Source organism: Oncorhynchus mykiss, chromosome 24, assembly GCF_057628025.1.
Source record: "Oncorhynchus mykiss isolate SJ-2025 chromosome 24, ASM5762802v1, whole genome shotgun sequence".
Lineage (NCBI taxonomy): Eukaryota > Metazoa > Chordata > Actinopteri > Salmoniformes > Salmonidae > Oncorhynchus > Oncorhynchus mykiss.
This window is the reverse complement of record NC_143045.1, coordinates 8,667,381-8,694,228: the sequence shown is the minus strand read 5'-3', so window position 1 is coordinate 8,694,228 and position 26,848 is coordinate 8,667,381. Positions and strand designations below refer to the sequence as shown.

At 45.0% G+C, this 26,848-nt stretch overlaps 1 protein-coding gene across 8 annotated transcripts in view; it reads right to left on the bottom strand.

The window, feature by feature from the left end:
* The window catches only part of LOC110503310 (rap1 GTPase-activating protein 2), a 112,262-nt gene that overhangs the window by 14,136 nt on the left and 71,278 nt on the right, over positions 1-26,848 (bottom strand). For 3 of the 8 annotated variants that reach the window (XM_036962066.2, XM_036962065.2, XM_036962063.2), the window contains 13 exons: positions 19,848-19,932; positions 11,276-11,311; positions 9,458-9,502; positions 7,865-7,897; positions 7,372-7,590; positions 6,810-6,913; positions 5,703-5,781; positions 5,271-5,324; positions 3,203-3,286; positions 2,937-3,037; positions 1,439-1,568; positions 1,054-1,209; positions 562-633 (listed from right to left, as the gene is read on the bottom strand). In XM_036962066.2, coding sequence (XP_036817961.2) covers positions 562-633; positions 1,054-1,209; positions 1,439-1,568; positions 2,937-3,037; positions 3,203-3,286; positions 5,271-5,324; positions 5,703-5,781; positions 6,810-6,913; positions 7,372-7,590; positions 7,865-7,897; positions 9,458-9,502; positions 11,276-11,311; positions 19,848-19,932 — 1,198 coding nt within the window. Of the gene's footprint in view, positions 1-561; positions 634-1,053; positions 1,210-1,438; positions 1,569-2,936; positions 3,038-3,202; positions 3,287-5,270; positions 5,325-5,702; positions 5,782-6,809; positions 6,914-7,371; positions 7,591-7,864; positions 7,898-9,457; positions 9,503-11,275; positions 11,312-14,330; positions 14,949-19,847; positions 19,933-26,848 lie in introns of those variants that run through there. The other 5 variants (XM_090218215.1, XM_090218214.1, XM_036962064.2 and 2 more) reach the window with 3 other exon arrangements.

The window sequence follows — 26,848 nt, the reverse complement described above, 5'->3', positions numbered from 1 at the left end:
AGTTGCTTACCAAGACGACATTGAATGTTCCTGAGTGGCCTAGTTACAGTTTTGACTTAAATAGGCGTGGAAATCTAATGGCATGACTTGAAAATTGCAAATTTGCAAATACTGTACATTCCAGGTGTGCAAAGCCCTTAGAGACTTGTCCAGAAAGACTCACAGCTGTAAGCGCTGTCAAAGGTGATTCTAACATGTATTGACTCAGGGGTGTGAATACTTATGTAAATAAGATATTTCCGTAATTCATTTTCAATACATTTGCCAAAATGTGTTTAAACATGTTTTCACTTTGTCATGGAGTATTGTGTGCAAAATAACATATTTGTATCAATTTCTAATTCAGGCTGTAACACAACAACATGTGGCATAAAGCAAGCTGTATGAATACTTCATGAATAAATTGAATAATGGCAAGTTTATCAAACTTTCACTGTACATAACAGTGGGAAACTTGAACTCTCCCTCCATCTCTCGCTCTCCCTGTGTCTTTTATCCCTCTCCTTCCATCTCTTTCTTTCTGTATCTTTTTCTGAAATTCTCTCTCTCTCTCTTACTTACCTTCTTGAAGACCGCTGGATTGGGGAGAGGTGGTCCAAACGGAGGTACATCCTCCCTCGCTGTAACAGACACCTGTCGACACAAAACAATTCATGCCACCCATTTACTGTGTGGAGAGTCTGGCTTATGTCATTCTAACAGTATTGCTTCCGTTCCTTTCATTGTCCCAATCTGGGCTTGAACCAGGGAACCTCTGCACACATCGACAACAGTCACCCTTGAAGCATCGTTACCACATCGTTACCACGAAGCATCGTTACCACAAAAGCCGCGGTCATTGCAGAGCAAGGCAAACAACTACTTCAAGGTCTCTGAGTGAGTGATGTCACAGACTGAAACGCTACTAGCGCGCACCGCTAACTAGCTAGCCATTTCACACCGGTTACATAATATCCATGCCTTAAAGGCCCACTCCGTAATAAAACATTTAAAATGGCTTCGCAAATATCACATAGTGAGCCTGTTAGGTTCATAGTAGGCTATAGCACTGACCTTGTATGTTGTGTGTTCAGTACCAGGGTTCTCCACTTGCACCAGCACATACGCATGGAGGAAGTTGGAGGCGATCATGTCAGGCACAAAGGGCGTGGCACCTTCCTGGAAGACCGCCGCCACGATGTCATTGCCTATGTGCCTCTTCCTCTGGAGCTGAGGGACAAGAGCATAGCGTTCTGTAAACACCATAAGACTGTATGTTCTACAGTATAATTAGTCACAATTATTAGAGGCAAAATGTACAGGAATGGTGTGAGGGATGAGGAAACAGAGGGTGTTTATGAGTGACACACACACGTACACACACACACACGCACGCACTCACAAAACACCTACTGTAACCACTGTTACTGTGCTGTGTGTGGTGTAGCGTGTTCAGTACCTGTTGTACGTCTCCCTCGGTGAAGGGTAGTTTAGTGGAGACGTGGAACATCATCTCTCTCTGTCTGAAGACGGTGTAGACGGACTCAGAGCCTGTCTGACCGTGGGATACGTCCAGACCACCACGAAACCTAGGAGCACAGTGACAACACAATATGATTAGCATTACCATGACATTCAATTATTGGGTAGGGCAAGGAGCATTTCCTGATCACGTGACAGGGAAAACTCCTGGCCCTACTCATGATGAATGGTAGCCGAGTAGCAGTATATATAGTCAAAGTCCTGCATTTCTCTCTTTCCCTTCCTCTATCCACCCCTCCCTCTATCCCCCCCTCTCTCTATCCCCCCTCTCTATCCCCCCCTCCCTCTATCCCCCCCTCTCTCTACCCCCCCCCTCTCTACCCCCCTCTCTCTATCCCCCCTCCCTGTATCCCCCCCTCTCTCTATCCCCCCCCTCTATCCTCTCTGTCACGACTCCCACCGAAGGTGGCTCCCCTGCCTGTTCGGGCGGTGCTCGGTGGTCGTCGTCGCCGGTCTACTAGCCGCCACCGATCCCTTTTTCCTTTTCTGTTAGTTTAGTCTAATTAGTTGCACCTGTTCCTTTTGTGTTTCTTGATTTCTGGTCTATTTAAGCCTATTTAAGCTTAGGTTTCTGCGAGATTATTTGTGTTCTCTGTCGGTTGTGGATGTGTTTTCATTGTTCTCCGGATCGTTTGCCCTGTGTTTGGGCTGGTCAGTGTTTATGCGCCCTGTATTTGGCGTGACCGTTTTGTGCCGGAGAAATACATCTACAAACCACTGAACCCTCTGCTCTCTGCGCCTGACTCTCTTTCTCAGTATCAGAGCAGTAGTAGAGTTGTCTCTGTCTCTCTCGCTTTCGCTCTCCCCATCTCTCTCTCAATTAAATTTTGATTCAATTTAAGGGCTTTATTGGCATGGGGAACATATGTTAGTATTGCCAAAGCTAGTGAAGTAGATAATAAACAAAAGTGAAATAAACAATAAGACTTAACAGTAACCATTACACTCACAAAAGTTCCAAAAGATTAAAGACATTTAAAATGTCATATTATGTATATATACAGTGTGTTAACGATGTGCAAATAGTTAAAGTACAAAAGGGAAAATAATTGTACATAAACATGGGTTGTATTTACAATGGTCTTTGGTCTTCTCTAGTTGCCCTTTTCTTGCGGCAACAGGTCACACATCTTGTTGCTGTGATGGCACACTGTGGTATTTCACCCATAAGATATGGGAGTTTATCAAATTTGGGTTTGTTTTTGAATTCTTTGTGGATCTGTGTAATCTAAGGAAAATATGTGTCTCTAAAATGGTCATACATTTGGCAGAGGGTTAGGAAGTGCAGCTCAGTTCCACTTCATTTTGTGGGCATTTTGCACATAGTCTGTCTCTCCCTCCCTCGCAGTAGTAGAGTTGTCTCTGTCTCTCCCTCCCTCCCTCTCCCGTAGTAAAGTTGTATCAGTGTCTCTCACCCCTTAAAGTCGTTCAGCTCTATGTTGTCTCCCAGAACACTGAGGAACTCCCGGAAGGCTGGCGTCTCCTCGTTGTTCCCAAACAACTCCTCCTCTGACGTCTGGGATGGAGCGATGAGAGGAGAGGAGAGGAGAGAGGGATGACGGGAGAATATTAAAAGGGAGAGATGTTAATGCAGGTTACAGGGCAAAAATAAATAGCATGGGATTGATAAGGAATAAACTGAAGCCCCATTTGGCTATAAAAACCTGCATATCACACTCACCTGACCAAACTTCTGGTAGATGACACCAAACTTAAAGGTGTTGTTCACTTCATGTTCGTCATAACCTACTATTAACTGAGAGCCCTGAAACCGAAACAACAACATTATAAGGATGTGTATATACATACAGTTGAAGTCGGAAGTTTACATACACTTAGGTTGGAGTCATAAAAAGTCATTTTTCAACCACTCCACAAATTTCTTGTTAACAAACTATAGTTTTGGCAAGTCGGTTAGGACACCTACTTTGTGCATGACACAAGTCATTTTTACAACAATTGTTTACAGATTATTTCACTTATAATTCACTGTATCACAATTCCAGGGGGTCAGAAGTTTACATACACAAGTTGACTGTGCCTTGAAACAGCTTGGAAAATTCCAGAAAATGATGTCATGGCTTTAGAAGCTTCTGATAGGCTAATTGACATCATTTGAGTCAATTGGAGGTGAACCTGTGGATGTATTTCAAGGCCTACCTTCAAACTCAGTGCCTCTTTGCCTGACATCATGGGAAAATCAAAAAAAATCAGTCAAGATCTCAGAAAAAAAATTGTAGACCTCCACAAGTCTGGTTCATCCTTGGGAGCAATTTCCAAACGCCTGAAGGTACCACGTTCATTTGTACAAACAATAGTATGCAGCTACAAAATCGAGCACGCAGCCATGCAATCACCATAGACAAACATTGGCAATAGAATGGCCTTACTGGAGAGCTCAGTGACTTTCAAAGTGGCACCATCTTACGATGTCACCTTTTCAACAAGTCAACAAGCTGCCCCGGTCAACTGTAAATGCTGTTATTGTGAAGTAGAAACGTCCAGGAGCAGTAACGGCTCAGCCGCAAAGTGGTAGGCCACACAAGCTCACAGAACGGGATCGCCAAGTGCTGAAGCACATAGGACATAAAATGTTTTTCTTGGTTTGGGCAAGGCCCCTTAGTTCGAGTGAAGGGAAATATTAACGCTACAGCGTAAAATGACATTCTATACAATTCCGTGCTTCCAACTTTGTGGCAACAGTTTGGGGAAGGCCCTTTCCTGTTTCAGCATGACATTTCCCCTGTGAACAAAGCGAGGTCCAATGGTTTATCAAGAGCACTGTGGAAGAACTTGACTGGCCTCCACAGAGCTCTGATCTCAACCTAATCAAATGCCTTTGGGATGAATTGGAACGCTGACTGCGAGCCAGGCCTAATCGTACAACATCATTGCCGGACCTGATTAATGCTCTTTTGGCTGAATGGAAGCATGTCCCTGCAGCAATATTCTAACATCTAGGGGAAAGCCTTCCCGGAAGAGAGGACATTGTGAAAGCGGCAAAGGGGGGAACCCACTCCATTATAATGCCCATGATTTTGGAAAGAGATGTTCGATGAGCAGATGTCCACATACTTTTGGTCAGGTAGTATATGTCTATCACGTCTGGGGAGGTCAGGGTTGTATTCAATAGGCACCAAACGGAAAGAAACAGACTAAAACAGGAATGGACTACTTGGACTTGTCCAATAAGTCTGCAAAATGTTTTCCGTCGCATGCCCTAATGAATACGACCCAGGACCACAGTGGGTTGATTGTGGCCATTTTGAAAGGCAGTCAGCTGCGACCAGTGTGGAATGGGCAGTCTGAGCAGACTGCCCTAATAACAGATGAGTTCTACAGGACCCGGAGCAGAGGCACAACAAGCAGCTCCATCATCCAAATGACCTCTGATGTGACGAACAGGTCCTGGATCAGATCTGTCTTTAGCACTGCCTACACCACATCAGTTAGAGAGAACAGGGTGGTCAGGCTGTATAGTGGACCAGGTGGAAGTTGGATCGTGTTCATTAGGCAGCAAATGGAAGAAAAGGGACTGAAAAAGGGAGAGACTACCTAGGCTTGTCCAATAAGATACACTTGGGTTCCATTGCAAAACGGTTTGAAAATGCTGCATGCCCCATAGAAATAGAATGGCTAGAAAATGATATATATTTCTAGAGCATGACCTCATGAATGTCCCTGGTTCTATGGCTACTGTGGTAGAGGTGGAAGCGCCTGGCTGAAAGGAAACAGTGGAGCAGACTCACTCTGGGGTACAGGACCGGGTTGAACTTCAGGCCAGTCACGTCATCACAGAGGAGCTGAAACCACAGTGAAGGAAATAAATCCATTTTAGGTTAAAGGGGCAATCTGGTATTGGTACATCCCTTATTGGACTGATAAATGAATTATAATATGTGTATAAATGAATCATGAGCTTATTTCAACTGTCTTAACGCATCAGAAGCCCAAAGCTTGTTTTACTTCATTGTTTGTAAACAATGTCATTGTTAACAAACACTATAGTTTCAACGCATGGTTAAAACTATCATTTTGATCTCATGGTCAGTCTATGTATTTGAAAGTGGTTACATTTCTTCTTGTTGATATTTGAAATCCAGATCGCCACTTTACATGGAGCACATGTTGCATTGAGTGAACATGTGGTACTTGGTGGTGCTTAGGTCAGTCCTCCTTACCTTGGCTATCTGGGGTACACTGGGAAGCTGGTTGAGGCCTGCCAGAGAGATCCTGTCATGGTGTGTCTTTGTCCTCGACCTGGGTGATGATTGTGGAAAACAAGTGTCAATAACCGCATCTTAAAGAAGGCTGTGTGCACATCGCACATACATACTTCCTACATCTACAGTGAAAGTTCTGGCTACCGGTTACATGATAAGTGTGTAAAGGGTGTAAATCCACATTCACTAGGTAGGGGTAGTGTGACTATAACATGGCTCCAGACCCAACATAGGCCCACTAGAAACTGTATTTATGGGTCCAGGCCAGGGCAGATCATAGTTAGGTCAGATCCTGCATCCATACTGCGAATGAAGGAGGAACTCCTGGTCCGACTGTATGTCATTATATGACTGTAGTTACCTGAGAATGAAGGAGAAACTCCTGGCCCTAGTGTAGTTACCTGGGAATGAAGGAGGAACTCCTGGCCCTAGTGTATGTCATTATATGACTGTAGTTACCTGGGAATGAAGGAGGAACTCCTGGCCCGACTGTATGTTATTATATGACTATAGTTACCTGGGAATGAAGGAGGATCTCCTGGCCCTAGTGTAGTTACCTGGGGATGAAGGAGGAACTCCTGGCCCTAGTGTATGTCATTATATGACTGTAGTTACCTGGGAATGAAGGAGGAACTCCTGGCCCGACTGTATGTTATTATATGACTATAGTTACCTGGGGATGAAGGAGGATCTCCTGGCCCTAGTGTAGTTACCTGGGGATGAAGGAGGAACTCCTGGCCCTAGTGTATGTCATTATATGACTGTAGTTACCTGGGAATGAAGGAGGAACTCCTGGCCCGACTGTATGTTATTATATGACTATAGTTACCTGGGGATGAAGGAGGATCTCCTGGCCCTAGTGTAGTTACCTGGGAATGAAGGAGGAACTCCTGGCCCTAGTGTATGTCATTATATGACTGTAGTTACCTGGGAATGAAGGAGGAACTCCTGGCCCGACTGTATGTTATTATATGACTATAGTTACCTGGGAATGAAGGAGGATCTCCTGGCCCTAGTGTAGTTACCTGGGAATGAAGGAGGAACTCCTGGCCCTAGTGTAGTTACCTGAGCAAGATGCGGAGGAACTCCTGGCCCTCTGCCTCCTCGTGCTTCAGTGACATAATGAGGTTCCCCAGACTGCTGCCTGTGCAGTAGTAGTTCATATGCTCCTGAAGACGAGAGAGAGAAAGAGAGAGAGCGAAGGAGAGAGAGAGGCAGAGAGATAGACAGAAAGAAGGGGAGAAAGTGATGGAGGAAGGGAGGGAGGGTCAGACAGACAGTGAATCACTACATAGTATGATGAGACAGTTTAAAGAAGTTAAACACCTTCTAATACGGTTTTACAGTCAATATTTCACAGATCTCCGTATAATTGGAGTCAATTATACGTTCATTTTCCAAATGACTGATTCCTAACTCTTAGTCATAACCCCAGAGCCTTAAGTCTGAAATAGGAAAAATCACTGGATGGAGAAGGACTAAAAGAGGGAAACACCCTTATAGAGAACACACACACGCACGTACACACATAAACACACACAGACACACACATGCAGGCACTTACACGCCCCCCCCCCCCACTCACTCACCCCCATTACTCCTGCTAGCCAAATAGGCCTTGACTCACCCTGCCCAGGAAGTGTTTGCGGTAGGCCCTGGCCGAGCTGTTACACTCCAGCCTGAAGCCGAACCCAACCCCAGGGCTCATGCCCCCTCCGTCATCCTCCTCACAGAAGCTGCTCTCCGAGGAGGTGGGGGTGCCCGCAGGCGCCTCGGCATCCTCAATCCAGTAACCCCCAAACTGGGGCAGGATCACCTGCGGGTATGGGCTACCCTTCTCCAGAATCTGAGCCACAGAAACAAGGGACAAGGGGTTTCTGTACCAAAATTACACCATCCACAAGAATAGGGCCATAGAAACAAATAAGAGTTTGGGATTTCGATCATAAATGTGTCTATAAATGTCCGTTGAGCCTCGTTTTACATTGACACCAGTATTTGCATTATTGCACGTGTGTGGGTGGGTGCACGTATGCATACGTGGGTTTTGTGGTATTCATGGTTGTGTGTGCATAGTGTTTTGATCCAGCTGATATGATCGTATCAGAGCGCTGACTCACGTCCTCTATCCGCGGGTATGGGATGTAGTCATCCTGTCAGACAGAGAGAGGGGAGGCACACACAGATCATTAACCTTACAGGCTGGAATAACTAGAGCCCTGTTGAAATACTTTAGAGAATGCCTCTTTTCTTCCTCCCTTCCTGAAGGAAATCCCTGATCTGAAAAGGCTGGGTAGGTGAAAGCTATGTGGCACAGAACCATTGCTTACACCTATCAATTTGTGTAAGATCAGTGATTGCTTCAAGAAAGTGAGGAAGGCAGGGTGTGTTTGCAAAATATTCAAACAAGGCCTTGAACTACATTACAACTGGGGCAGTCAGTCACCATAAAAAGCTTGTACACAGAAACACAGGGTGAACATATATACATACGGTGACTTATTCAACACAATGAAACAGCACAGACATCAAACAGGCAAACACTGATGGAGGAGTTCTGACACTCTCAGGGATACGAGATAGTCTCAGTATTGACTCTGTGAGCCCCTGGGTTCATCATTACGTCACTGTGGCTGGTGTAGGATGTCTAAACATGCTGTGATGTGATGGTCACAGGGACGGACTGGGACCAGAAATAGGCCCGGCCATTTCTAACACAGCGGACCATTTGTTTCTCTTGAGGCTCCCCACACCAGCCCATTTTTAAATATTTGAGACACCTATTATTAGTATTATAATTGTGCACAACAACAAAAAATATGTCAGATGGACTAAAGATGGACCAGCCCATCTGGTACTTGACAGAATTGCACCATTGCCAGTCCATCCTTGGATCTTTCCAATCAATCTCCATGCCTTTGTTTTACACTGTGTACCATCCCAGGAGATTGAGGGGAATAGCATTCATTACGAACAGCTGTTTGTTATTTTAAGTTAGCCTGGTTGAGGGGACCTGGTTGAGGGGACCTGGTTGTGTGGACCTAGTTAAGGGGACCTGGTTGAGGGGACCTGGTTTTGTGGACCTGGTTGAGGGGACCTGGTTAAGGGGACCTGGTTGAGGGGACCTGGTTGAGGGGACCTGGTTGAGGGGACCTGGTTGAGAGGACCTGGTTGAGGGGACCTGGTTGTGGGGACCTGGTTGAGAGGACCTGGTTGAGGGGACCTGGTTTTGTGGACCTGGTTGAGGGGACCTGGTTGAGGGGACCTGGTTGAGGGGACCTGGTTGAGGGGACCTGGTTGAGGGGACCTGGTTGAGAGGACCTGGTTGAGGGGACCTGGTTGTGTGGACCTGGTTGAGGGGACCTGGTTGAGGGGACCTGGTTGAGGGGACCTGGTTGAGAGGACCTGGTTGAGGGGACCTGGTTGTGTGGACCTGGTTGAGGGGACCTGGTTGAGGGGAACTTAAGAGAGTGTTACAAGAGCGTGGTAGAGAGTGGTGAAACTACTCCAGGGGATGACAGGGTTAGCACGGAGGATGACCACCACCACAATCAAACAAAGAAGGGATGGAAAATACTAATGAAGGAATACATGAATACATAAATGAAAGAATGGACACAGAGGCGATGTCAATGCACCACGACAGAGAAGCATGCCCAGTGGTGAGGTCCACAGATACTTGACGTGAGTGTGTGTGTGTTTGTTTCTCAGACCTTGCTTCTCTGCGAGTGGGGCTTCGTCTCCTCAGATTTAGGGACCTGGTTAGGGTCACGCATGTGGACGGAGGGTCACAAGGGTACAAAAACGATCATTCCTGACTTACGCAACTCCCAAATAACTTACTGTACTAACATATTGTACACTGTTAGAAAAAAGGGTTTCAAAAATGGTTCTTCGGCTGTCCCCATAGGAGAAACTTTTTGGTTCCTGGTATAACCCTTTTAGGGTTCCATGTAGAACCTTCTGTGGAAATTATTCTTCATGGAACCCAAACGGGTTATACCTGGAACCAAAAGGATTTTACCTGGAACCAAAAAGGGTTATTCAAAGGGGTGGGAAACATTCTAGGTTCTTTCCAAGAGTGTACTGAACCTTCTTTGGGTAAACATCTGATAGGTGGAACCCAGGTAAAATATTTGCTTGGGTATGATAAGTGTTTGCAAATATGCAGAGGATACATGACTGAAGTTGACACGTCCTGAATTACCCAATTACCAATCTACTGGAGAAACCTGTGGAGAAGTCTTGCATGTGGGAAGGCTCTGAAGCCTGAATCCTTACCACACACACAGATTCTCTCAAGGCTTTCATCAGACTTAATCATATCTCAATCAACCTTATCCCAATGTGGGAAGTCATTCTCCAGACTTAAACCACATCACGATCCCTACTTTACATTATTGATTTCAGTGGTCAACGCACAGACTGGTCTAGCTATCTATCTATGCACTCTCTGCATGCGTTTGAATGGTCCCCATCCTCCAGTGATGCTTGTCTCCGGTTCAACACAGTGACTCTGACATAACCTGGTCCCAGAACTGTTTGTGCATTATTGAGGGAGGGAGCTCGTTAACTATGGTCCGGTTCGGCTCATTACTCAATCAGGACCAGAGACTGAACCCGGTCGTCCCGGTTCCTCAAAACAAGGGCGGCCGCGCTTCCAAACCAAACTTCCATGGCTTAATAATTTAACTAAATTATTTGTTTTCTTTTTTTCTTTTACCCCCTTTTCCTCCCCAATTTCGTGGTATCCAATCGTTAGTAGCTTCTATCTTGTCTCATCACTAAAACTCCCGTACGGGCTCGGGAGAGACGAAGGTTGAAAGTCATGCGTCCTCCGATACACAACCCAACCAAGCCGCACTGCTTCTTAACACAGCGCGCAACCAACCCGGAAGCCAGCCGCACCAATGTGTCGGAGGAAACACTGTGCACCTGGCAACCTTGGTTAGCGCGCACTGTGCCCGGTCCGCCACAGGAGTCGCTGGTGCTCGATGAGACAAGGACATCCCTACCGGCCAAGCCCTCCCTAACCCGGACGACACTAGACCAATTGTGGGTCGCTCCACGGACCTCCCGGTCGCGGCCGAGCCTGGGCGCGATAATTTAACAAAATGTAATGCTAAATTGTAATTATTTCGCCTCCGTGGCCAATTTATTGCCTTACCTCCCTACTCTTCTACATTTGCACACACTGTACATAGATTTTTCTATTGGGTTATTGACTGTGCGTTTGTTTATGTGTAACTCTGTGTTGTTTTTGTCGCACTGCTTTGCTTTATCTTGGCCAGGTCGCAGTTGTAAATGAGAACTTGTTCTCAACTGGCCTACCTGGCTAAATAAAGGTGAAATAAATAAACAAATAACGGGACCCTTCTGCTCGTTGGAGAGGACCCTTGAATAAAATCTCAGGAAGTGGTGAACGTGTCGCGCTTTCATCACCACGTCCCATGCCAGCAGAAGTGGGAACTTAGAGAGAGGAGAAGGAAGGAGAGAGAGAAGGAAGAAGAGAGGAGAAAGACGAGTCTCACCTGCATCCTTTCCAGCATGTCGAAGAACTCGGCAGACTGAAACCAACAGACAAACAGAGGTGATTATTTTACTACAACGGCATACAATTATAGTGAATGCAGTGATAACGTATCAAATTGTCCTGGACCAATCTGATCACTATAAAACGTATCAAATTGTCCTGGACCAATCTGATCACTATAAAACGTATCAAATTGTCCTGGACCAATCTGATCACTATAAAACGTATCAAATTGTCCTGGACCAATCTGATCACTATAAAACGTATCAAATTGTCCTGGACCAATCTGATCACTATAAAACGTATCAAATTGTCCTGGACCAATCTGATCACTATAAGTGGAGTGAACTGTATTTCCGAAATAAGAACTAAATTCATTCATGGTGGATAATGTCACTTAGGGTTAAATTTGCTATAGGTTGAGGTGTGGCGTTGTGATGTCCACAGTGTGAGATGGTTTAGGTGTGACCAAGTGGTTTCTGGGTATTTTCTATGGAAATGGAGGGAGATCTGGTCACTGAGGCTGCGTTCCAGGCTGACTACATTGAGATGTACAGTACAAGAGCTAACCACATCAGGTGATATAGCAATCTGATGGCTGACTGGGCAGTCTGCAACGCAGCCTTGAACATGGCCTGAAACCTCTCAAACCCAGTAGCTACAATTGTCACACCACGATCATCTTTAGCTAGCAGCATTTCCACCCTGGTTCCCAATAAAAGCTCAATGAGCTGAGGCAGAGCAGATAAGGAAGGACAGTCCTACACCCTCTCACACCCATATGTGCAGAATATTATCCAAACACAGATAACTAAGCCCACTCCCCTCCACTTCCTCAAAACAGTCACTCCAGGAAAAGAATGGACTGTTGTTGTGCTCGTATAAAACTAAACTAAAGTTCTGGGTCAAAATATTACTGACAGGACAATGGGAAAACAAGTACAGACAACCAAATATTGGTAGTACATGTAGTGCATTGTCATTATTGTAAAAATCATCAAACAATTCAATTAACTAATGTCAATTCGGGAACCACTCTCAGCTGAATGAGAGTGGGGATCAGGAAGTAAGCTTGTCATTAACACATGATCCCAGTAGCTGTCCAAGATTTCTACAAAAATATGATGACCTACTATTAATTACAATATATTTCCTTCCAAACATGTTTTTTAAAGTAGGCCCTATGTTAATAAGAGATTAACAGGGATTGCAGGGACTCCTGAGTGGCGCAGTGGTCTAAGGCACTGCATCTCAGCGCAACAGTCACTACAGTCCAGGGTTCAAATCCAGGCTGTATCACATCCAGCTGTGATTTGGAGTCCCATAGGGCGGCTCACAATTGGCCCAGCGTCGTCCGGGTTTGGCCGGGGTAGGTCGTCATTGTAAATAAGAATTTGTTCTTAACTGACTTGCCTAGTTAAATAAAGGTTAAATAAAAAATGAGAAGCTTTTCTGTGTATCTGCTTTCCCTATTCCCAAACAACACAACGGCGTGGGAAAATACAAGTCATTATAAATATGATAAATAAGTAAAGGAAGAGTCAACAACATTATTTGGATAAGAGCTTTAAGAATGTCATTGATTTTCACTTTAACAGGTGATAGACGACAAACTCTACAAAGAAACAAAAAGGCCTTGACAGTTTTTGACCTGACAAAGATCCATCTTGCATTAAAACATTGTTTTATACAGTGTTGTCCCGGCCTTTTTGTGTCTTTATAATGAATGCCAGTCAATCAACAAACACATAGTTCTCTATGTGACAGTCAATAGTCATACTCAGGAAATATGCTAAAGACACAAAGAATGAGGACTACAGACTGCAGAAAAGGATGTGGACTACAGGAAAAGGAGGACCGAGCACGCCTCCATTCTCATTGGCGGGGCTGTAGTGGAGCAAGTTGTGAGCTTCAAGTTCCTTGGTGTCCACATCACCAACAAACTATCATGGTTGAAACACACCAAGATGGTCGTGAAGAGGGCGCAACAATGCCTGTTCCCCCTCGGGAGACTGAAACGATTTGGCATGGTTTCTCAGATCCTCAAAAAGTTATACAGCTGCACCATCGAGAGCATTCTGGTTGCATCACCGCCTGGTATGGCAACTGCTCGGCCTCTGACCGCAAGGCGCCACAGAGGGTTGTGCGTACGGCCCAGTACATCACTGGGGCCTAGCTTCCTGGCATCCAGTAATTCTATACCAGGCGGCCCTAAAAATTGTCAAGGACTCCAGCCACCCTAGTCATAGACTGTTCTCTCTGCTATAAGGGGTACCGGAGCGCCAAGTCTAGGTCATAAAGGCTTCTTAACAGTTTCTACCCCCAAACCATTAGACTCCTGAACAGTTAATCAAATGGCTACCCGGACTATTTACATTGTCCCCACCCCACCCCCCATTTTTATGCTGCTGCTCCTCTGTTTATTATCTATGCCTAGTCACTATACCTCTACCTACATGTACATATTACCTCAATTACCTTGACTCTGTACCGGTACCGCCTGTATATAGCCTCGCTACTGTTATTTTATTGTTGCTCCTTAATTATTTGTTATATATATATATACACATATGTTTTCTTCTTAAAACTGTATTTTTGGTTAAGGGCTTGTAGGTAAGCATTTCACTGTAAGGTATTCGGCACACACAATTTGATTTGATGAGGAACACAATCAACGACATTGTTTGAATCACAGGTTTCAAGGTTGGCAAGTAGAGCACACAGACTAAGGCAGTCAAGGCACGACCTAACCAGACATGCACGAGGCAGCAGGAAAATGCATATTTTCATACAGTGAGCCTAATGGCATTTAAATGTACTTTTCGTGGCATTTTATGCAGACACTAATGACAAAGCTAAACACAAATGCTTTGAAAGGTGTGAGCTTCAAGGAGTCACTCTGACATTAGTGCTGGCCTATCTACACAGGTACTGATAACCCCTTATCAACGCAGCCATTAAGCCCACGGCAGTACAGCGACATGTTATATCATAGTCGAACACCACCAGCAATACCACTAAACACACCAAGACCTAGAAAACCCATGTCTTACCTTCAGATATACAACCTGGCACTCTGTAAACCATGAAAAGGATCCATTTCAAAACATCTCTTTACTTTCCCGGGATCCACCTGAGCTCAGGTGAACACGCTAATCCCACAGCTGTGAGTGCAGCGGGAGTTACCGTTTAGTTATTCATTAACCTGCCACAGTGTCCCAAACCCACGTAGCTAGTCCCACAGAGTCAACACAGAGAGGCAGGCTCACGCAGCCCTATAGATGGGCACTGTAACCTTGGTGATTCATCGTCGCCCCCCCGTCTGAGGTGAGAGAAATGCTGAGGGCCACTGGGGGCTGTGGTGGGCCTCCTAGGGGCCAGACGGAGGTCTATCAATCGGACGCCAATCAGAGAGGAACCGTGACGCGAGCGGAGCGCGGACAGGCTGAGAACCAAGGTGTAAAAGATCGGTCTGTCTTCCCCTGCCTCCAAGGCTGGCTCACCACAGAGTCTAGATGTGAAATACCAATCTATGTGTCTGTCTGTGCTGCTCTCTCTCTCTCTCTCTCTCTCTCTCTCTCTCTCTCTCTCTCTCTCTCACCTCTCTCTCTCTCTCTCTCTCTCTCACCTCTCTCTCTCTCACTTCTCTCTCTCTTTCTCTCTTATCTCCCGGGGCAACCTGCTGCACCCCTGCTGTCCACACCAAGATTAGAGGGAAGGACTGGCACTGGGAGGATTCAAACACCACGGTCTCCGGGCACACAGCCCGTAACCCATATTCACTCACAGCACTAGTGCTGCTTTTTGAGTGTAACACCAGCATTCCACTAGTGTGTAATACCCACCCTGATGTAATGCTAGAGAAATTGTGTTTCCATAGCTAGGGCTGAAAGTGAGGCCTTGTGAAGAGCAGAATCAACAACCTCAAATCAACAAAATCAAAACACGTGCTTCATGAAGAAGATGTTAAAGTTCCCAAGTTAGCCTTTGTTATGTAAATGCAGCTGAAAAGTATCAGTGTCCTGGCTTTGGCCCCAAGTGAGAGCAGGTCCACAGGGGCCATGGCGCAGTGAGACACGGAAACAGAAATGCCTGAGCCTTTTGGGTAAAACACTGGCGTAAATTCATTGACGTACCATTGAATACACTTCAATGTAAAACCTGTCAAACTTGGTCTTACTATCGGCAGATGTTATCACAGGTGCAGCGAAATGTTTGTGTTTCTAGCTCCAACAGTGCAGTGTGTCCCTGGTCTCTTACCGTCAACAGCATAGGCACATGCATAAACACTTTTTCTCATTGCAAACCTTCTTTCATTCACACTGTTTCTGCCTGTGCAGATGTTTCTCTCAAGCAAATGTACCAGTTGTCAGGTATTTACAAATGAAGCAGTCACACGATATTGGAATGCGCTGTCAGTCCTCCTGTAGCACAACACGGCAATACACATTCTGGCTCCTCAGTCGGACTAGAAAAACGGAAAAAACTGCTCATTAAGAAAAACTACACTTCAGTCTTGGGGGTGTGGTTCGCTGTGGCAGTTACTTATCTTTGTCCCCCATGAGACACCATAGGAACAAAGACCATATTACTTCCTCAACATAGATTCTTTCAGACTATGTAAGATTTTCAATTTCTGCACAACGTGCTGTCTTGTGTGAACAAAGTCAGATCCGCTGCTCTGATGGACAGGTCTGTCTTCTGTCCTGTATGAGTGTTCTGCAATGGGATAGAATAGAGCGCAATCACCACAGATGTGTATCTCGTGTCAATGGACAAGTGACCATTGTCAAAATCAGGACCCAACCCTCAAATAAATCGTGACAACTCACTTGCAAAACTCAGGTTCGGACGAGACTGATTCTCTGAACAAAATTATCCCATTTACACTTTGTAGTCAATATTTGGACCCGATTAAATGTTCCACCTGAGCCGTTTTCTATCAGGGAAGTTGTTTCTTTCCTTTTAGTTGCTCTTTAAATACCCAGTCAATACCACCACCCTGTGTGTAAATGACTGGTCAATTGATTGATTATGAATCATCCCAAATCAAATCCTATTTTATTTCTTATGTACAGTACACAGTTTACAGCAGGTTTAAAATGTGCAGCTAGTATGCCAGCTCCCTCAGTAGTGCAGTGCAATAATCAATAACAAAGAAACAATTACAAGGAATAGAAGAGGTAGTATGCATAGTAACAGCCTCATACTATTTGTACACTATAGGATATTGCGGTAGGCTGTCATTGGAAATAAGAATTTGTTCTTAACTGACTTGCCTAATTTAATAAAAAATATAAAAACTACAACATCAACAAAAAAGATCATTGTTGAGCTCCCCATCTCTGTGCCATACGGATTCTCCCTCCCCTGCTTCACTCTTTCTTTATTTCTCTCTTTCTATGTCTCTGTATGCTACATTTTCTTCACTCTCTCTTTCCTCTCCTCTCCCACTTCCTTGTTTATCTCTCGCCCCTAGAAAAGGGATGGCCAGTCTGTTTCGAGGTGATACTACACAGCATCCTTCACAGAAAACCATCCATTTCTCTTTTATCGTTTATTCAAATCAACCTTTAAGAGCAGTCTATTTCTCATTTTGGGGAAGAATACATCTCAAAAGACTTATTACAATCAGAGAGCGCACAGATTCTTTAGCTTTTTCACTTCAGATACTTGTTGTCAGACAGTATACTCTCTCTCCCTATATACAGTGGGGCAAAAAAGTATTTAGTCAGACACCAATTGTGCAAGTTCTCCCACTTAAAAAGATGAGAGAGGCCTGTAATTTTCATCATAGGTACACTTCAACTATGACAGACAAAATGAGGAGAAAAAAAATCAAGAAAATCACATTGTAGGATTTTTTATGAATTTATTTGCAAATTATGGTGGAAAATAAGTATTTGGTCAATAACAAAAGTTTATCTCAATACTTTGTTATATACACTTTGTTGGCAATGACAGAGGTCAAACGTTTTCTGTAAGTCTTCACAAGGTTTTCACACACGGTTGCTGGTATTTTGGCCCATTCCTCCATGCAGATCTCCTCTAGAGCAGTGATGTTTTGGGGCTGTTGCTGGGCAACATGGACTTTCAACTCCCTCCAAAGATTTTCTATGGGGTTGAGATCTGGAGACTGGCTAGCAACAGTGTGTGAAAACCTTGTGAAGACTTACAGAAAACATTTGACCTCTGTCATTGCCAACAAAGGGTATATAACAAAGTATTGAGATAAACTTTTGTTATTGACCAAATACTTATTTTTTCTCTTTTTGTCTGTCATAGTTGATGAACATTACAGGCCTCTCTCATCTTTTTAAGTGGGAGAACTTGCACAATTGGTGGCTGACTAAATACTTTTTTGCCCCACTGTATATATACAGACAGTGCGTTCGGACAGGCCCTTCTCCCCCGATTGCTCAGTTTCGACGGGCGGCCAGCTCTAGGAAGAATGTAGGTGGTTCCAAACTTCTTTCATTTAAGAATGATGGAGGCCACTGTGTTCTTGGGGACCTTCAATGCTGCAGAAATGTTTTGGTATCCTTCCCCAGATCTGTTCCTCGACACAATCCTGTCTCGAAGCTCTATGGACAATACCTTCAACCTCATGGCCTGGTTTTTGATCTGACATGCACTGTCAACTGTGGGACCTTATATAGACAGGTGTATGCCTTTCCAAATCATGTCCAATCAATTAAATTGACCCGAGGTGGACTCCAATCAAGTTGTAGAAACATCTCAAGGATGATCAATGGAAACAGGATGCACCTGCGCTCAATTTAGAGTCTTATAGCAAAGTGTCTGAATACTTATGTAAATAAGGTATTTCTGTTTTTTTCGAAAGAAAATGTTTTTGGTTTGTCAATGTGGGGTATTGTGTGTTGATTGATGAGGGGAAAAAACGATTTAATCCATTTTAGAACAAGGCTGTAATGTAACAAAATGTGGAAAAAGGGGAAGGGGTCTGAATACTTTCTGAATGCACAGTATCTGTATTTTTTTATTTATTTAACCTTTTTTTAACCAGGTAGGCCAGTTGAGAACAAGTTCTCATTTACAACTGCGACTTGGCCAAGCAGTGCGACACAAACAACACAGAGTTACACATGGGATAAACAAACATACAGTCAATAGCACAACAGAAAAATCTATATACAGTGTGTGCAAATGTAGTAAGATTAGGGAGGTAAGGCAATAAATAGGCCATAGTGGCGAAATAATTACAATTTAGCATTAACCCTGGAGTGATAGATGTGCAGAAGATGAATGTGCAAGTAGAGATACTGGGGTGCAAAAGAGCAAAAAATAAATAACAATATGGGGATGAGGTAGTTGGGTGGGCTATATACAGATGGGCTGTCTGACAGCTGACGCTTACAGTTAGTGAGGGAGATATAAGACTCCAGCTTAGGTGATTTTTGCAATTCATTCCAGTCATTGGCAGCAGAGAACTAGAAGGAAAGGCAGCCAAAGAGGAGTTGGTTTGGGGATGACCAGTGAAATATACCTGCTGGAGCACGTGCTATGCGTGGGTGCTGCTATTGTGACCTGTGAGCTGAGATAAGGCGGGGCTTTACCTATCAAAGACTTATGAATGACCTGGAGCCAGTGGGTCTGGCGGCGAATGGGTAGCGAGGGCCAGCCGACTAGAGCATACAGGTCGCAGTGGTGGGTGGTATATGGGGCTTTGGTGACAAAACGGATGGTACTGTGATAGACTACATCCAATTTGCTGAAGAGAGTGTTGGAGGCTATTTTGTAAATGACATCGCTGAAGTCAAGGATCGGTAGGATAGTCAGTTTTACGAGGGTATGTTAGGCAGCATGAGTGAAGGATGCTTTGTTGCGAAATAGGAAGCCGACTCTAGATGTAATTTTGGATTAGAGATGCTTAATGTGAGTCTGGAAGGAGAGTTTACAGTCTAACCAGATATATATACTGTATAGAAATAAACCCCTACATTAAAATAGTCCACAGAAAGACAAGTGTTGGATCTTATTGAACCTGGCAGCTCTCTCTGCCTCTCTCTACACTTCAGAATGACCTCTAAAGAGTTACCCTCTATGAACAGTTGAATGAAGCCCATCCAGGCCACACAGAGCTGACTCGCTATGCGTCATACACACTATTCCTTTTATAGTGCACTACTTTTGGCAAGGCTCTGGTCAAAAGTAGTGGACTATATAGGGAATAGGATGCCATTTGGGACACAGAGGAGTCTGCTCCCAGGCCCAGTCAGTGTGACGTTCTGTCTGCCACTGACTAAGCTGCCTTATTCCTGTGATGATTGCAACACTAATAGAATACATGTAAATGCTACCGTGGTTCCTCTCAGAGGTGTTCTGATTGGCCAGGTAAAGACAGGTTCAGTGCACTGACACCATTGTCAGTTTTTCACACTGTTGCACAAAGCCAAACAATACCATGCTCACTTGGGTATTTACTTTCCACACTGTCCTATCCAGCATGGTTCAAGCAACTATGGTGGATGGGTAACCAGGCCAGCTTGGCTTGGTAGTTTGAAAATAGTACGATGAGTGAGACGGGCACAAGGTGCTACGTGTCCTACCTTCATGGTGGGCGGGGCGGTGCGGGGGGGCGAGGGGGGGCCATCTCCCAAGGGCACGTTGGAGATGGTCAGCAGTTCCTGCTTCCTGGAACACATCAAACACAACAAAAAACATTATAATAAGGCATCATGTCACATACAGAGGATGCAGAGGAACAATGAAGTACACAGGATCGATGCTGCATCACATCTCACCCTATTTCACTGAGATTCTAGGGTGGGAGGTAGATGGGAGAAATGTCATTCCCCTAGACTGCAGCAGCTGGTTGGGCCAGGCCTATTTATAGTCCATGTATATAAGTTTGGCTCAGACTTACTACTCCAGTCATGTGGTCAGGAAAACCCCCAAACCCTACTCATACTCCTAGAAGGAGAGAAAGGCTGTCTGGCTCTTAGACTAAAGACTAGATCTCCAACATATCCAGCCAACTGAAGTAGTGGGTGTCCAGTGAGGTTGTGGGGCTCTCTCGCTCTCTCTCTCTCTCTCTCTCTCTCTCTCTCTCTCTCTCTCTCTCTCTCTCTCTGTCTCTCTGTCTCTCTGTCTCTCTGTCTCTCTCTCTCTCTCTCTCTCTCTCCCACTCTCTCTCTCTCTCTCTCTTTCTCTCTCTCCCCATCTCTCTCTCTCTTTGGGAGAAGAGGTCTGTGGAGAGTGTATGTAGTAGCTGAGAGGCCCGATAATGACTCACAATCAGATGCTCAGTGACCAGCTGAGGTGGTTGTTGAGAGGCCCCCAGGGGAGTCCGAGGGCTGAGAATGATCACACATTAAGAGGTGTTCATTTATCAAGAGGAGACAGAGTGGGGATTCAGAGGTTGATGTGAGAGACGAGACACACAGGTTTGTAATTAGTAACATTCTCTTGACAGAGTTATTAAGACAGTTTACGAACACTGGATTTCATTCCCAGCCTGTTTTCCCCTCTCGTGTGTCAAGTCAGTGTGGTCCAAGCCTTAATGTGGACTGGAGAGACCACACTCATTTAGTTTATTGCAGTTGGTTATACTCCAACTGTTTATACTTATATTTCCCTCACTAACTTTAAACATCAGCTATCTGAGCAGCTAACCGATCGCTGCAGCTGTACATAGCCCATCTGTAAATAGCCCACCCAATCTACCTGATCCCCATATTGTTTTTATTTACTTTTCTGCTCTTTCACACACCAGTATTTCTACTTGCACATATCCATCTGCTCATCTACGACTCCAAATTGTAATTATTTCGCTACTATGGCCTATTTATTGCCTTACCTCCTCACGAAATTTGCACACACTGTATATAGACTTTCTTTTTTTTCTATTGTTATCGACTGTACGCTTGTTAATTCCATGTGTAACTCTGTGTTGTTGTTTGTGTGGCACTGCTTTGCTTTATCTTGTACAGGTCGCAGCTTACCTGGTCAAATAAAGGTGATATTGTTTTTAAATAGAAACATTTGAGTTAAGAAAATATTTACTAAATAAACTAACGGAGAAAAAGTAACACAATAAAATATCAATAACAGGGCTATATATACAGGGGGTACCGGTACCGAGTCAATGTGCAGGGGTACAGGTTTGTCGAAGTGATTGAGGTAATATGTACATGTAGGTAGGGGTAAAGTGACTATGCATAGATAATAAACAGAGAGTAGCGGGAGCATTAATAAAAAGGGGGAATTTTGGTCAATGCAAATAGTCCGGGTAGCCATTTGATTAGCTGCTCAGCAATCTTATGGATCGGGGGTAGAATCTGTTAAGAAGCCTTTTGGACCTAGACTTGGCGCTCCGGTACCGCTTGCCGTGCGGTAGCAAGTCTATGACTAGGTTGGCTGGAGTCTTTGGCATTTTCTTGGGCACTTCCTCTGATACCGCCTGGTATAGAGGTCCTGGATGGCAGGAAGCTTGGCCCCAGTAATGCACTGGGCCGTACGCACTACCCTCTGTAGAGCAGAATGCCGAGCAGTTGCCATACCAGGAGGGGGTGCAACCAGTCAGGATGCTCTCGATGATGCAGCTGTATAACTTTTTGCGGATCTGAGGACCCATGATAAATATTTTTGGTGTCTTGGTGTGTTTCAACCATGATAGTTTGTTGGTGATGTGGACACCAAGGAACTTGAAGCTCTCAATCTGCTCCCCTACAGCCCCGTCAATGAGAATGGGGGTGTGCTCGGCACTTCTTTTCCTGTAGCCCACGATCATCTCCTTAGTCTTGATCACGTTGAGGGAGAGGTTGTTGTCCTGGCACCACACTTCCAGGTCTCTGACCTCTTCCCTCTAGGCTGTCTCATCGTGGTCGGTGATCAGGCCTACCACTGTTGTGTCGTCTGCAAACTTAATGATGGTGTTGGAGTTGTGCTTGGCCACGCAGTCATGGGTGAACAGGTAGTACCATAGGGGACTAAGAACACACCCCTGAGAAGCCCTGTTGAGGATCAGCGTAGCAGATGTTGTGTTGCCTACCCTTACCACCTGAGGGTGGCCCGTCAGGAAGTCCAAGATCCAGTTGCAGATGGAGGTGTTTAGTCCCCGGGTCTTTAGCTTTGAGGGCACTATGGTGTTGAACTCTGAGCTGTAGTCAATGAACAGCATTCTCATGTAGGTGTTCCTTTTGTCCAGGTGGGAAAGGGCAATGTGTATAGCAATAGAGATTCCATCACCTGTGGATCTGTTGGGGCGGTGTTTTGAATTGGAGTGGGTCTAGGGTTCTTGGATGATGGTGTTGATGTGAGCCATGACAAGCCGTTCAAAGCACTTCATGGCTACAGATGTGAGTGCTATGGGTCGGTAGTCATTTAGGCAGGTTGCCCTGGTGTTCTTGGGCACAGGGACTATGGTGGTCTGCTTGAAACATGTAGGTATTACAGACTCGGTCAGGGACAGGTTGAAAATGTCACTGAAGACACTTGCCAGTTGGTCGGCGCATGCTCAGAGTACACGTCCTTGTAATCCATATGGCCCTGCGACTTTGTGAATGTTGACCTGTATAAAGGTCTTACTCACATCGGCTATGGAGAGCGTGATCACACAGTCGTCTGGAACAGCTGGTGCTCTCATGCATGCTTCAGCGTTTCTTCCCCCGAAGGTGCACATAGAAGTAATTTAGCTCGTCTGGTAGGTTTGTGTCACTGGGCAACTCGCAACTAGGCTTCCCTTTGTAGTTCGTAATAGTTTGCAAGCCCTGCCACATCTGACGAGCGTCTGAGCCGGAGTAGTATGATTCAATCTTAATCTTGTATTAACGCTTTGCCTGTTTGATGGTTCGTCGGAGGGCATAGCGGGATTTCTTATAAGAGTCCCACTCCTTGAAAGCGGCAGTTCTACCCTTTAGCTCAGTGCGAATGTTGCCTGTAATCCATGGCTTCTGGTTGGGGTATGTACGTATGGTTACAATGGGGATGATGTCATCGATGCACTTATTGATGAAGCCAGTGACTCATGTGGTACACTCCTCAATACCCTCGGATTAATCCTGGAACACATTCCAGTCTGTGCTGACATCTGCGACATCTGACCACTTCCATATTGAGAGAGTCACTGGTGCTTCCTGCTTTAGTTTTTGCTTATAAGCATGAATTAGGAGGATACAATTATGGTCAGATTTGCCAAATGGAGGGTGAGGGAGAGCTTTGTAGGCATCTATGTATGTGGAGTAAAGGTGGTCTAGAGTTTATTTCCTCTGGTTGCACATGACATGCTGGTAGAAATGAGGTAAAAACTGATTTAAGTTTTCCTGCCTTAAAGTCCCCGGCCACTAGGAACATTTTCTGGATGAGCATTATGGCATTATACAGATCATTGAATGCGCCAACATTGGTTTGTGATGGTAAATAGGCAGCTACGAAAAATATAGATGAAAACTCTTGGTAAATAGCGTGGTCTACAGCTCATCATGAGATAGTCTACCTCAGGGGACCAAAACCTCAAGACTTATTTAATATTAGATTCTGCGCACCAGCTGTTATTGACAAATAGACATAGACCACCACCCCTTGTCTTCTCGGAGGTAGCTGTTCTGCCTTGCCGATGCACAGAAAACCCAGCAAACTGTATATTATCCATGTCATTGTTCAGTCACAACTCAGTGAAACATAAGATAATACAGTTGTTAATGTCCTGTTGGTAGGATAGTCTCAAACAGAGCTCATCCAGTTTATTCTCCAATGATTGCACGTTTGCCAATAGGACGGATGGTAGCGACGGGTTACCCACTCGCCAACAAATTCTCACAAGGCACCGGATCTGCGTCCCCTGTATTGGCGTCTCTTCATGTGAATGACAGGGATTTGAGCCTGGTCCGGTATCAGCAGTAAATCCTTCGCGTCTGACTAAATAAACAAAAAATATTTGTCCAGTTCGAGGTGAGTAATCGCTGTTTTGATATCCAGAAGTTATTTTCAGTAAGAGACGGTGGCAGAAACATTAAGTACAAAATAAGTGACAAACAACGTGAAAAAACACACAAAATAGCAAAATAGGTTCGGAGTAAAACGGCAGCTATCCCCTATGGTGCCATTCCTTAGCTAGCAGCTAAAATAAATGGTAAAAAATGCTATAGAATTAAGATAACAACACATGCAAAAGGTTTGTAGGACATTCTTCCCGAATATCAGTACTCAATATCAACACCAGAAGAAACTTGATGGGAAGAAAAACCTTAAAAGCACAATGACAACATCATCAAAAGGCTAAATTATTGCAGGAGGAAATTCTACCTGAGATCAATAGTGGATATCAATATCAGAGAGATGCATAACATGCAGTGCTGTATCTCCATCTGCTTCACAGTAAGTGGAACAAGGAGACCAGCATGCAACTTATTTCTCTGGTATTAGGGAACTAATTCAGCCGTCTCGCTATTGGACAATGTAATAGCTTCAATGTGTGAAAGTAACATGCTCACGCCACAGTGTTCAAAGGAAACAAGAAAGCACTTGACTACATTCGACTGCTGATCTTTCCATTCTGAAAGAACAACATGCTGCAAAGAATAGCCAGCTTTGGCTTCTTCCCTCTTTCTCTCACTCCCTCTCTCTGTTTCTTTCTTCCTCTGAAACCCCCTCTTTCTCTCACTCCCTCTCCTCCTCTCTCTCCTTTGTTCTTTGAGCTGTTAGTATGAGCACCGGGCCCGGTGAGCGGAGTGCTGGAAACAAGTGGTCATGCCCCAGACTTTGCCTTCCAGTGGCCCAGCCACCCCAGGCTTCTCCAATGCTTTCCATAGGGTCAGCCCTAAGTACCAACACAATGTAGCACTGTCTCAAGATGTCGCTAGCAGTTAACACTGAGCCAATGGTGGACACAAACTAAACAGAGTACAAGTACAAGCAGGAGAAGTTGGCTTCCTTCCCCCGTTTACGCAGTTGACAGAGATACACAGAGTGTACATAGCAACAGCTACAGCTCCAGAGAAACATATTATTAGAAAATGTCAATTTCCAGACTCCAAACTTTTGTAGCTCAGAGCTGACCTGAGTGGAAAACTTTGTTCAGACCCTTGCCCCTGGGGCTGGTCACTGTTGTCTGGGCTTAGCTTTAATAACAGCCAAGTCTCAACATACACACACACACACACACACACACACACACACACACAAACAAACACACATACATACACACACACACTGCTCCCAGACAGAGACAGTGTGTGTTTGAGACAGTGTGTGAGAGATAGTGGTGGCGTAGTCTTTCCTTGCTGCCTGTCTCGGTGGTACTAATGAAACAGGTCCTGCGTCACCGTGAATGGCTCTCTCTCCGGGAGGGGTGGAGCGAAGGAGGGAGACGCAGCATGACAAAGGAAAACAGAAGGGAGGGAGGGAGGGAGAGAGAGAGAGAGAGAGAGAGAGAGAGAGAGAGAGAGAGAGAGAGAGAGAGAGAGAGAGAGAGAGAGAGAGAGAGAGAGAGAGAGAGAGAGAGAGAGAGAATAGGCCTTATAGTGAATGGGAAGGTTAAAGCTAGAGATTATTTTGAGCACTAACACTTTGACAACCACACACACACACACACACACACGAATGAACGCAGACACACACACACACGAACGAACGCAGACACACACAAACCAGACAATTAATGAATAAAAGTGTGTGGACTCAGGCCTCCCGAGTGGTGCAGTGGCCTGGCTGAGATGTTCTTGTCCCATCGCGCTCTAGCGACTCCTGTTGCGCTCCGGGCGCAGTGCATGCTGACACGGTCGCCAGGTGTAAGGCGTTTCCTCCGACACATTGGTGCAGCTGGCTTCAAGGGTTAAGCGCGCATTGTGTCAAGAAGCAGTGTGGCTTGGCTGGGTTGTGTTTCAGAGGACACATGGCCCTCGACCTTCGGCTCTCCCGAGTCCATACGGGAGTTGCAGCGATGGGACAAGACTGTACCAATTGGGGAGAAAAAGGGGGGTAAGACAAAAATAAGAGAATGGAGATAATGATATGCCCTAGGATTAGAGGGCGACCGGTTAATCGGAATGGCCAATTTCAAGTTTTCATAACAATCGGAAATCGGTATTTTTTGTATACCTTTATTTAACTAGGCAAGTCAGTTAAGAACACATTCTTATTTTCAATGACAGCCTAGGAACGGTGGGTTAACTGCCTAGTTCAGGGGCAGAACGACAGATTTTCACCTTGTCAGCTCGGGGGATCCAATCTTGCAACCTTACAGTTAACTAGTCCAGCAACCTGCGTCTCTCTCGTAGCACTCCACAAGGAGACTGCCTGTTACGAGAATGCAGTAAGCCAAGGTAAGTTGCTAGCTAGCATTAAACTTATCTTATAAAAAACAATCAATCATAATCACTAGTTAACTACACATGGTTGATGATATTACTAGATATTATCTAGCGTGTCCTGCGTTGCATATAATCTGACTGAGCATACAAGCATAAAAGTATCTAAGTATCTGACTGAGCGGTGGTAGGCAGAAGCAGGCGTGCAAACATTCATTCAAACAGCACTTTCGTGTGTTTTGCCAGCAGCTCTTCGTTGTGCGTCAAGCATTGCACTGTTTATGACTTCAAGCCTATCAACT